Below are 12,663 nucleotides of genomic sequence, written 5' to 3' on the forward strand. Positions count from 1 at the left end.
TACTTAATTAACTTGAAATAATACAGTCTATAAATTGGGAAATGTGCAGGGATTTTAATTAAAATATCACTACTTTAAACTTACTTTTATTTTCTTTTAAAATGATTATTTTGACATCTTTTTTAAATTAAAATTTTAATTTTAGATGTAAAGTAATAAAATATTTTTTAAAAATTAGGATCGAGGGGTCAAGGAAGATGAACTTCAGAGTATATTAAATTACCTACTTACGATGCATGAGGTAGGACATGTTATGGGCCTTTTATTTTAATTATTTAAGCCAATCTTTAGAGTAAAATTTTAAATCAATTTTGTTGATTTATGCAGGATGAAAATATTCATGATGTGCTACAGTTACTAGTGGCTTTAATGTCAGAACACCCAGCCTCAATGATACCAGCATTTGATCAAAGAAATGGAATAAGGTATGATATTACTATTAGACTTTAATGGAGCACAGTTGTTCCTCCTAGAATAACTCCTATGAATATTTGAATAAATACTGCAAAATCTTACACATAAGAGAATAAATGGAGAATGCTGCTATTGATCCTCGAATACTCAGGAAACTGATGAAGTGTATAAACAGTAGTCTCAGGAATCAAGAAGAGTAATTAAATTGTTTTTGCTATAGTAAGGGCATTACAAGTTGTGAATAGAGCTTTTTTTTTTTTTTTTTCAAGAAGACACGAAAAGCAAGGCACGTTTTACCAAAAGAGGATACAATGAAATTTTATGATATGAGGCCTGGGAGAGATTATAGCCAAATTTGGAAGGTTCATAGGATGGTAATAACTTCAGTGTTTTTTTTTTTTCAGTTGGTGATGAAAATTAAAAGAATTTTGAATAGGGGAAATGTTGTTCTCAGATTCCTGTTTTGTTAGATTTACAATCACCAGTGTGAAACAAGAGTTGAAGGACAAACTGACGTAGCAATATCAGCAGGGAGATTATTTTATTCATCTGTATTAAAGATGATTAAGATGACGACCTGAGACAGTGGCAGTGCAATGCAATGGAAATAACAGAGATGAAAGATATTTTGGAATAAGAGGCCAAGGCCAAAAGAAATTGAAAACCAACTTTTGTTGTGGCAGTTGAAAAGTAACTTGGTAGATAGGTGAAATATAATTTCTTAATTAGTATTTTTATGAACTTAACCCTATAATTTAGCTTCTTAAGGAATTCTTCTGTTTTATTTTCTGGAGTTTTAATTAGTGGATGAGCAGGATATCAAGGTTATATCATGTATAATGCAATGAATTTCCACAGATTTATTGTGAAAAGAGTTTAAAAAACAGTTTGGAAATAATATATCAGTGACTGTCAAGGGCTTTTTTAAGTGCTTTTTTTTTACTTGGCCATTTATATCAATGAATAACAACTTTCTAGACTTGAAGAACTCCTTTTCAAATTAGAGAAGCAATCACTATCTCTATATACATATCCCTATCACTTTGTGTTTATAATTCATGGGGCTGCCAATCTATTTGAAGAAGATTATACATTTAGTGATTAACAACTGTTATAATTTTTTACTCTTGTTATAATTTTTTACTGTTGATACTTAACTGATTTTACCAAATAATGGCAATTTCATATAGTTTGATCTAATAATGTAGTACAATTACACTCACTTCTGAACTTATATTTAGATTGAATAATTAGTGTCCTTGTCCTTAGATTTTGCTTTATTATATTATCTAATAAATTTAGTGAATCAGTTGAAGATATCCACATTACTCTTATGGAAGATACCAAACTTAGATTGTCTAATATGATGAAATGCAGAAATATAATTCTATTATTTTGACACATCGGAAATATGATTCTACAATTGAGAGTACTATTTGGTAAGATCTTTAGGATTTACATAGTATTTTAAATGTATGGTACGAAAGAACTGATTAAGCACAACAGATTAAAAGGCCTTGTGCTCATGGCTGACCATGAGCAGAGCATGTCAGATTATCACCAGTGTGTTAAAAACAATCACACAGATTAAAAAATGGCCTTTCCTTGACACTTCAGCTTTTCTACTTCAAAAATGCGGAGAAAGCTGGTTCAGAATACTATAAAAGATGAAAAAAATAGGCTTATTAGATAGAAAATATTGAAAATGACTGAAACATTTATATGTCTGTATTCTAGAAAATAGCCATTAAAGGCTAACAGTTGTATATGAAGTGTTTTGGGAGGAAAATTCTGGTCTGTTGTAATTCATACAATTGAGTTCAGTATAATAGTTGAATAAAAAGAATGAACTCAGTTTAATTCTGATGGTATGCTAATTGGGCTTAAGGAAGCCCTTGTAATAACAGAACACTGAACTAAGCAGCCAAAAAATTGATATTTTTATATCTGGAAATTTTCAAAGAAAGGAATAGACAACTACATGTCTTATATAGCTTAGAGCATTTGCTGGCTGAATATAGTGAGCTTAAGCAGGTGAATTAGGAGTATTATTAATTAGTAATAATGTATATTACAAGTAAACATTCATTAACAAAGTAAGTTTCTTATTCATACTGTATCACATCCCTATGTAAGTAGATGTGTGATGGCCCTAGACGTTTTCATGTTTCAACATTAATCATAATTTCTCTTGACCCAGGGCAGGGTCTGATACCCTTTTTTCCTGCTACTCAAAGTTATTCCTAGAAAGTAGAAACTCTGTGAGAACTTCTAATTCTATATTTGAGTGTAGCCACATTTTTAGACTGTGAGGGTTTTGTTTTTTGTTTTTTGACAGAGTCTCGCTCTGTTGTCTACGCTGAGGTGCAGTGGCACCATCTCGGCTCACGGCAGCCTCCACCTCCTGGGTTCAAGCAGTTCTCATGCCTTAGCCTCCCAAGTAGCTGGCACGACAGGCATGTGCCACCACACCCGACTAGTTTTTTTGTATTTTAGTAGAGATGGGATTTCACCGTGTTGCCTAGGCTGCTCTTGAACTTCTGTGCTCAGGCAATCTGCCCACCTTGGCCTCCTAAAGTGTTAGGATTACAGGCGTGAGCCATCATGCCTGGCCCAGACTGTAAGCTTTTACTCTGGTTCTCAAGACTGTTTTTGCTGTTTAATGTTGTATCTTATGATTTCTTAAATGTATTTTTTTTGACATGTCTGACTTTGCTATTCTCAAACTTGTCTTTTTTCATTACTGATCTTGGTTCCTAAAAGTTTTGAAAATGGATTTCATTGTTAACCCATACATATTTATGAATGTGGGATTTGACAAAAAAGATGTTTCAAAGGAAATGATCACTTTTCTCATAGTTTATTCTTTAATAGTTTATTCTTTAAATAATCACTTATTCTCAGTTTATTCTTTTATCATAGTTTATTCTCATAGTTTATTCTTTAATTTGGTAGCTTTTTAAACTAATATTCTCTAATAGTTATTCCTCTAAAAAAGAAGAAAAGAAGCAGTATCACTAACTTCTTTTTTAATAGTATAAGCTCTTCACAAAACTAAAAGTAATGAGATTAACTTTAAGCTATTTGTTCTCCTTTGTAAGTATCACTGAAATTGTGAAAATTATATTTCATCTTTTACTAGATTCGCTTGTTCAGCTGAGTACTTTACCTGAAAATATACAATGGCATTTTAGTTTTTAAGAAACATATTTAATAAAATAAAGCACACTATAGTGTTATAGCACCTAAAGAACCTTCTTATATTCTAGAATTAGTTGCCAGTGTATATAGTTGTCATTGTCCCTTCTACTTTATGGAAACAAATTGCTTTTTTTTAATAGAAAAAATATGGAATAAAATGTCTAAACACTTACAAATATTATAATGAATATGGCCCTACTTGTATATAGTACTTGAAGTGATTGTATAGGTTAGTTTGTATATTAGTGGAGGCTGTTTTGCTCCAAGTAAGAGAAAACCTCTCAAGCTTTTGAAGTAAAAACTGAATAATGTATTTGTTAAAAAAAAATCTTAGAGTAGGAACCAGGAATTATAGGGCTATTAGGAAACAAATTTGCTTTCTCTACTGCTTTCTGTAAGCTGTTTAATCCTTCCTTCTGTATGTTGACTAGCCTCTCTGAACAGAAACAAAACATTGCTGTTCTAGTTTCTGTTTTAAACAGTTGTCAAATTTAAGAGCCCAGCAAAGAGGAGGTATTGTTTCTTAGACCTCATTCTAAATTCTCAAAAAGGAGAAATAACTAGGCAGGTGCCTACCTGTCATCTAATTAGTCATACCGAGAAAACAGGGTTAGGGTGCAGTGGCTCACGCCTGTAATTCTAGCCCTTTGAGAGGCCGAGGTAGTCGGATCATTTGAACACAGGAGTTCCAGACTAGCCTGGGCAATATGGCAAAACCTCACCTCTATACTAAAATTAAGAAAAAACATTTTAAAAAAGAAAGAAAATGGGGTTATCAAGTTTAAATGTTGGGGCCAATTCTTAGAGAGAAGAGATGTGGCCTAACTAAGCATGTGTCTTAAAACTGAAAATTGTGTTTAGTATGTTGGGAGGCAGTACTTATGAACACCAGTCACATTGCCCTTTTGAGTGTATGGTTGAAGGACATGTTTAAAGAAAAATTATTAAAGCATGCTAGTTTTTAATTTTCCAAAGAATTATAATCCTGAGAATAAAATCGTTAGAGAAATTTTGTATTTCACATATGTATAATTTATTTGTAAAGTATATAGTGTGTTTTGTTTTAATATTAGTAAGTTTTTAAAAGATAATTTATGTATTTTTTAGGGTGATCTACAAATTACTGGCTTCTAAAAGTGAAAGTATTTGGGTTCAAGCTTTGAAGGTTCTGGGATACTTTCTGAAGCATTTAGGTCACAAGTAAGTTGATATTTGTCATAATGCATTCTAGAAATAACTATTGAGATTATATTTTTATGAGTTTTGTTTGTAATGTGAGATGAAATTTGACTTGAATAATGTAACAGTGGAAAATAATAGCTTTCTGTGATAGACGTTGCAAAAAATTTTTATAAAATATATTTTATTAATAGTAGATTATGGGACAAGATTACAATTTAAGTAATATAGTTTATTTCTCTTTTCTTCCTAAAAAGAAAGTATTATCTCTTCTGAAGATGTAATAAAATATTTTGTCAAGACAAAACGATGCACATATAGGTATGATTTCAAGGAAAGCTTTCTTGGCAAGGAAATACCACGTGTATGTTGAAGTCTCTCTGAGAATTGATCTTATGCTTACCTACTGAGTCAGTGTTTGTTATTAGTTTCTAACAGTAGGGCTTATTGATTAATTTTGTGACTTAAAGATGCTAGAATACCTCGTATCTTTTCCCAAATCCAGAATTTGAATACTTTCTAAGAACACTTTTTGTGTAAGAAACTACTGCTGGCTTAGTGGTTGCAATTCATACTACACTATCCAATGTGTGAATATAGTTTTAAGAGTATATTTTCCTTACGAATGAAGCCAAGGAAGTAGTGCAACTGTAATGTAATTGTTACTAGATGAGGTTCCTATCAGAACCTCATTGTTGTCCTTTTTTTTTTTTTTGGTACTTACTTAAACTTGCAGAGCACGTATTTGTAATAATCATGAAAACTGCACAAAATTCAGATAAGACATGTCTAACAAGCTGTATAGCCTAGAAGTTTAAATATTTTTAAAATTTTGGTACCAAACCATAATTAAGTAAGGGAGACTAGATATGCTATGAATATAAGGAATAGTTCAAACAAAGCCAGGATTGTAGAAAAGGATACACACACACACACACACACACACACACACGTACATACACACATACATGGAACTGTAAGTACACTTGGTGACAGAGTACTGGGAGTGAAGAACCGTATGTTCTTTTTATATTAAGAGATAAAGATCGCTTATTTAACTTCAGTTAATTAAAATAAATTGCCTGGACAAAGTTAAAGGATTGTAGCCCAAGATGCAATCTCCTAAAAATGTCAAGAAAGCACATTAAAAAATTTACATAAAGATGGAAACTCAATACCAAATTAAAAATAACAAGCAGGCAATTTCCTGTATAAACATGGTGTTTAAGATGCCCTATTTTCCCCTCTTTTCCTGTAAACTGTATAAATGATACAACAAGAAGTAAAAAATGTACTTTCTACCGCAAATGTTATCACAAGTAGAAGACAGATGCAAATATATGAACCCCAAAATATGGGTATCAGCTGCTTAAAGTTGGTAAGGTTGGGTGAAAGCTGTTAAGGCTAAAGAGAAAATACCAAGAGAGTGGTGAGAGAGTTCAGTTATAGCAAATAGGAAGTGTCAGTGAAAGTACATTTTCTGAAGATGAGAGGCACACCTTAAATTACAAAAATAGATCATTTGTTTGAAATAATAGATATACATATATCATGCCTGATAGCAGAGTTTTTTTTAAATCAGATTGGTTTCAGAAAAGGAGAAGATATATCACAAAGAATTACACAGATGAGCTATATTTGTGGCAAGCAGTCTGTCTCTGTAGCTATAGAGAAAGAGAAAGTTTTTGGATTGTGAAAGCAAAAAGATTACCCTTGTCCCTTCTTTTACACATGTTCATGGAAGTGTCCTGCAGATGGATGGTCCACGTAAATTAGACTGTATCAAAAGAATTGGCAGATCATCAGTGCATGTGTATCAGATAAAAAACATGGAAAAAATAAGTTAAAGTAATCAGTACATGAATAGCACTTAGCGGAAGAATACTGCTATGGAATATAAAGCATTTTGATTTAAAAATGTGCTATCATAAGTTAAAAGTAAATACATACATACATACATACATACATACATAAGTAGCTTCTGAGAAAGAACCACTAAACAGAATTTGGAGAAGTAATCCAGCTACTCGGGAGGCTTACGCAGGAGGATTACTTGAGCCCAGGAGTTTGAGTCTAGCCTGGGCAATGCAGCAAGATCCCCTTCTGGAAAAAAAAAAAATTGTAACAAATGTTAACATGGTGAAACGGGTTGGTTGTGTCCCCCCCACCTAAAATCTCATCTTGAATTGTAATCCCCATGTGTGAAGGGTGGGACCAGGTGGACATAATTGGATCACGGGGGCAGTTCCCCCCTGCTGTTCTTGTAATAGTGAGTCACATGAGATCTGATGGTTTTGTAAGCATTTGGCATTTCCCCTGCTTTCCCTCACTCCATCTTGCTGCCCTATGAAGAAGGTGCCTGCTTCTCCTTGCCTTCCACCATGATTGTAAGTTTCCTGAGGCCTCCCCAGCAATGCAGAACTGTGAGTCAATTAAACCTCTTTCCTTTATAAATTAGCCAATCTTGGATATTTCTTCACAGCAGTGTGAGAACAGACTAGCACAGATAGCATGGAAGTATTTAATTATGAACTAATAAAACATTGGACAAATACTGGAGGAAAAGAACTATACACAAAAAAATAAAATTGGAAATTGCTCAAAGGCAAAACTCTGGCTAGTAACATAGTGAAATACACAGAAGATAAAACTGAAAAAAAAGCAAATAATATGAATAGATGAAAACGTGAGTTTAGGATTAGAAAGAAAATGAGCAACATGGGAGAAAAACAAATTACCATAATGGCATAAATCGGCCGGACGCAGTGGCTCACGCCTGTAATCCCAGCACTTTGGGAGGCCGAGGTGGGCAGATCAATGAGGTCAGCAGTTTGAGACGAGCCTGGCCAACATGGTGAAACCCCATCTCTACTAAAAATACGAAAATTAGCCGGGCATGGTGATGGGCACCTGTCATCCCAGCTACTCGGGAGGCTGAGACAGAAGAATCGCTTGAACCTAGGAGGCAGAGGTTGCAGTGAGCTGAGACTGTACTATTGCATTCCAGAGCCTGGGCAGCAGAGCGAGACTCCGTCTCAGAAATAATAATAATAATAATAATAATAATAATAATAATAATAATGGCATAAATAGAGTTCCCAAATAAGAAAAGCAGAACAATGGAACAAAACAAATATTTAAATCTATAATTCAATGAAGTCTTGATGTAAGATTTTGCCATTCTTATTTAGAGGACATATTGTGTGCCAGGGAAAACTGACCTAGAATGGTTAGCATCAAGGTGTGTTACTGGACTTAAATATAAGAATACTTTGTATATTAGTGCACAAATAAAGAGAAAAATGAGTCTGGCTTTAGACTCTAAAATAACCTTCAATACAAAAATCTATAACAATCATAAGATACCTAAATGAAGAAAGTGGGAGCCAAACTATCCTTTGAGTAAAAGAACACTGTCAAACATTTTAAGCCATACAGCAAATTATTTCTGTGACTAAATCTTGAGGAAATTGCTGAGGATAAAGTCCAACCAACTAGGAATTACTAGAGAAACTATTGCTAAGGACAGCTGATGAGCACTGAATAAATTTATGCTAATACATAAAAAGTAAATTCTGATCTATCACAGTAATACCTACATTTATTTTAGTCTTAGTTTTATGGTTAAAATGAATTGGGAGGGGTGAGAAAAGAAGGAAAGCAGAGCAAGTGCAAAGAGTCAGAATTTCTATGTAAGCAGACAGATGAAATATTACAAATATAGGCCTATTGACTAAAATTTGATGATGTAGATGAAATGAAAAAATTAAGAGCAAATATGCTGACATTTACATTTCGCATAGTAGGGAAATACCCTTTTTAAACAGATGTAGGATTACTTATTCTTTCATAAAGAGATAAGCAGTTCTATAAAATTATAGAGCTTTCAAAATATTTAAGATCTGTATGGATAAAACTAAGAACAATATATGTAATGGAACTTTTAAAAATCTGTAAAGATCAGTAGGCCTAACATAAAATATGACATATCTAAGACCAGTCATACTGTCACAAAAAAAAATGCAAAAGCTTTTATACATCACCTGTTGTAAGAAAAATATCACAATTGATCACAGTAATAAAACCCAGTTCTATATGCAAGAGAAACACCAGAAAACCAAAGTGGTTTTGAAAGGTTAAAAGTAAAAGGATGAGTAAAGATTTATCACATAAGCACAAAGAAAGCAGAAAGTAGGAATCATGATCTTAATATTGGACAAATTAGAATACAAGCCAAAAAGCAATAGCCATTAGATAAAGAAGAATTATTTATAATGATAAAATAGACACATTCATAAAATAGAAATTACAGGAGAAACAGTGAAAGTTTAAAACTTTAAAACAAACTTGAATTCACCTATTTCAGTCCACAAAAAGCCAAAAAGTATCTGGAGTGGCGGGATAAATCTTCTCATCCTTAAACTTGTGGGTTGATGTATATGAAGACTGGAGTGCTATCATGCTGGTTCCAGGGGCTCATGGTGCAGAACTTACAGCTTGCTAAGTTTTATACTACAAGTCAGTAAGTTTAGAGGGTGCTTTGCCTGGCACCACCTGCAGGGTCTTATCATTTAAAATACACAGCCATGAGATTTGACCTTGACTCTGTGGATAGTGAAAAATAGCAACTCATCTAAAGGGGCCTACTAGCCAGAGGCAGGATAAGAGAATCATCAAACTGTGTACCCGGTGAAGTAGAACTTTGGTGGAGGCTGTTGTGGAACATTTGAATTTTTTTTTTTTTTTTTTTTTTGGATGGGGTCCGCTCTGTTGCCTGGGCGGGGGGGCAGGGGCGGGGTCTCAGCTCACTGCAAGCTCCGCCGCGCGGGTTTACGCCGTTCTCCTGCCTCAGCCTCCCGAGTAGCTGGGACTACAGGCGCCCGCCACCTCGCCCGGCTAGTTTTTTGTATTTTTTAGTAGAGATGGGGTTTCACCGTCTTGGCCAGGATGGTCTCGATCTCCTGACCTCGTGATCCGCCCGTCTCGGCCTCCCAAAGTGCTGGGATTACAGGCTTGAGCCACCGCGCCCGGCCTTGAATTTCATTTATACAAAGAACTTTTGAGATTCAAATAGAGCAAAAGATAATATTCTGCTCTTTTAGCTGATGATTTTTTAACCAGTTCACCCTAATTAGTGGACTTGAAGATCTCAAAGCATGGATGAAAAATAGAGAGTGAGAGAAAAGATAAAGCCTTGGAAAGTAAGAGACTTCATATGTGACTATTAAGAGTTCTTAGAGAAAAGTGATGGATGTAAAAACTACATATCCTGAAACACTTTGATCTACTAAAACCTAGAAATGTTGGATAAAATATGTCAAAATCCTGTTAAATATGTAGGTGTTCACACAAAAGTAAAGGAAATTCTCACATGCCAGAAATGAAAATCAAGCATACCAAAAGAAACAAGACTTTAAAAGCAAGGTAATTTTAAAATAAGTCATGTGATTTAAAAAACCCTAAGTAACTTGTGGAAATGAAAAGGTAGTAATTACAATTAGCACCTATATGGAAACATTAAACAGATTAGACAAAGCTTCAGAAATAATTGGTGAACTGAGAGATAGAACTGAAGAAATTACCTAGAAATCAACACCAATAAACAAGATTACAAACATGAAATTAAGAAAGATAGAGAAAGAAGGAAAGGTTTCAAATATGGTTAATAAGAGTTACAGAAAAGTGGAAGAGAGAGTGAGGAAGAGACACTATTCAAAGTAAATTGCTGAAGTTTTACAAAATTGATGAAAGAACTGATTTTTCAGATTTTGGAAGTAAAATGAATTCTAATCAGGGAAAATTAGCATGAAATCTTACCACAAAGTGAAACTCCAGAGCCCAACAAGGACAAGGAGAGCAACAAAGGGAAGTTAGCCATGTAATATTACAAGAAATATAATATTTTAGTAAAGAAAACAGTACAGTACATATTTGTGAATAAACAGAGCAAAATGCAGTCCATAGATTGACCCAAATACTTAGTGATTTTAGTGCCAATAAAGGTGCCATCTCTGATGAATAGAGTGGTGATATACTTAAAAAAATGCTGTCTTGTTAAAGGAATGGAACAAATGATATATTTTTATTTGCATTTGAAAAGTTAATAGGCAGTTATAACAAATGTACCACTCTGGTGAGGGATGTTGACAGTGGGGAAAGCTGTGTGTATATAGGGGTAGGGACATATGGGACTCCCTACTTTCTGCTCAATTTTACTGTGAACCTAAAACTTCTCTAAAAATAAAGTGCATTTAAAAGAGAAGGGGAAAGTTTTAGGGAAATGAGAAATCATAAAGTGTTCACTTGTATGGGGGAGCTGTGAGTGATGTGGACATGTAAGGGATGAGTTGGGTGTAAAATCTCTCTGGGTATCTTTTTATGTCATCATATATTTTTAACTAGGTAAATGTCTTACTTATTTGAAAATTAAATGATAAAAGCTGGTATTGCATTATTTAAATATATAAAAATAAACTTTAAGGCAAAAAATTATTGAGGACGAAGGAGGGCACCATATTATGAAAATGATGTAATTCACTAGGAATGTAAAACAGATTCAAATGCATATATACCTAGTGTAGGTGAGTCATAGAAATCTATTATTGACTAAATTTGGAAGAGTGTTTTACAAGTTTTAACATATTTTTCTCCTTAAAAGATCAATTACAAAAAATCTCAAAAGTATAATTTGAAAAAAAATTCATTGGCTTGAGTGCCATACACATTCTTTTCATGCACACAAAACTATAGAAATTATTTAAATGAGGCCATAAAGTAGGTTCAATAAATTTAAACAAATTGTCATACAGATAACTTTCTCTGCAAACAGTGCAGTTAGACAATAAATCAATGATAAAAATTAAACTTAGAAAATAGAAATATGTATCTTCTAAATAACAAGAAGTTATTCATTATGCAAATTATAAAATGCAGTAAAAAATATTTAAAATTATGTATCTTTACACTGGTGAGATTTGGTCTAAATGATACTAGAGAAAAGTCATAGTTGTAAATATTTATATTAAAAACAGAAAGGTACTTAGGTTTTCATTTTTCTAGGCTCTCAGTTATGCTTACCTCATTAATTGTCTGCCTAAGAAGGCAAAAAAATAATAAAGGGCAGAAGTGAATGAAACAGCAAGACTATTAAACAGAGTAACAGCAAGACCAAAAAGCTGTATTGTTCACTTATAAAATACTTTTCCATGACTAGCTAGATAAAGAAGGAATCAGCCACTATTTCACCTAATAAAATTAGTACAACCTTGATACCAAAATCGGATATGGATTATCCAATTATAAGGGAAAAGTATGGTCAATCTCCCTTATGAACATGAGTCTATCAGTTACTTTTTAAAAGTGTACAGCATAACCAAGTTTAGGGTAGTCATAGAATGTAAAGGTGGTTTGACATCAGGACAACATTTTATCTATTTATTAACAAAGGAGAATAGCTTTATAATTATGATGTGTGCAAAAAATTTTCATAAAATTCAGTAGCATTCATCATAAAAATTTTTAGCAAACCACAAATAGAAAATAATGTATTAAATCTGGTATCCTATGTCTACTGAAAACTTTCCACAGTCCTATTTAGTAATGAAATGTTAGAAGCATCCCCTTTGAATAACTAACAATTAATGAAAGCCTGCTTTCACCACCCGTGTTCGACATCCTATTGGATAATATTTCAGCATTTATATAACACTCCACTTAAAGCTAACAAAATTGTTTTCTAGTGCATATGCAGCATTCTCCAAAATGTATTATGAGTTGGGCTGTAAAATATAAAACAAGTCTCAGTAAATTTAAAAACTAATAAATCAAGCAAAGTATATTATCTGACCACACAGAATTAAATTTGGATGA

General features: G+C 33.2%; 1 protein-coding gene across 1 annotated transcript in view; it reads left to right on the forward strand.

The window, feature by feature from the left end:
• The window catches only part of LOC108520819 (neurobeachin-like), a gene marked incomplete at its 3' end in the record, with an annotated part of 416,387 nt that overhangs the window by 174,885 nt on the left and 228,839 nt on the right, over nucleotides 1–12,663 (forward strand). Inside the window, 3 exon segments of the mRNA XM_017860362.1 lie at nucleotides 179–241; nucleotides 328–425; nucleotides 4,723–4,815. Of these exon segments, the coding sequence (XP_017715851.1) occupies nucleotides 179–241; nucleotides 328–425; nucleotides 4,723–4,815 (254 nt within the window).

This window comes from Rhinopithecus bieti, unplaced genomic scaffold (assembly GCF_001698545.2).
Source record: "Rhinopithecus bieti isolate Rb0 unplaced genomic scaffold, ASM169854v2 scaffold_54450, whole genome shotgun sequence".
Classification (NCBI taxonomy): Eukaryota; Metazoa; Chordata; class Mammalia; order Primates; family Cercopithecidae; genus Rhinopithecus; species Rhinopithecus bieti.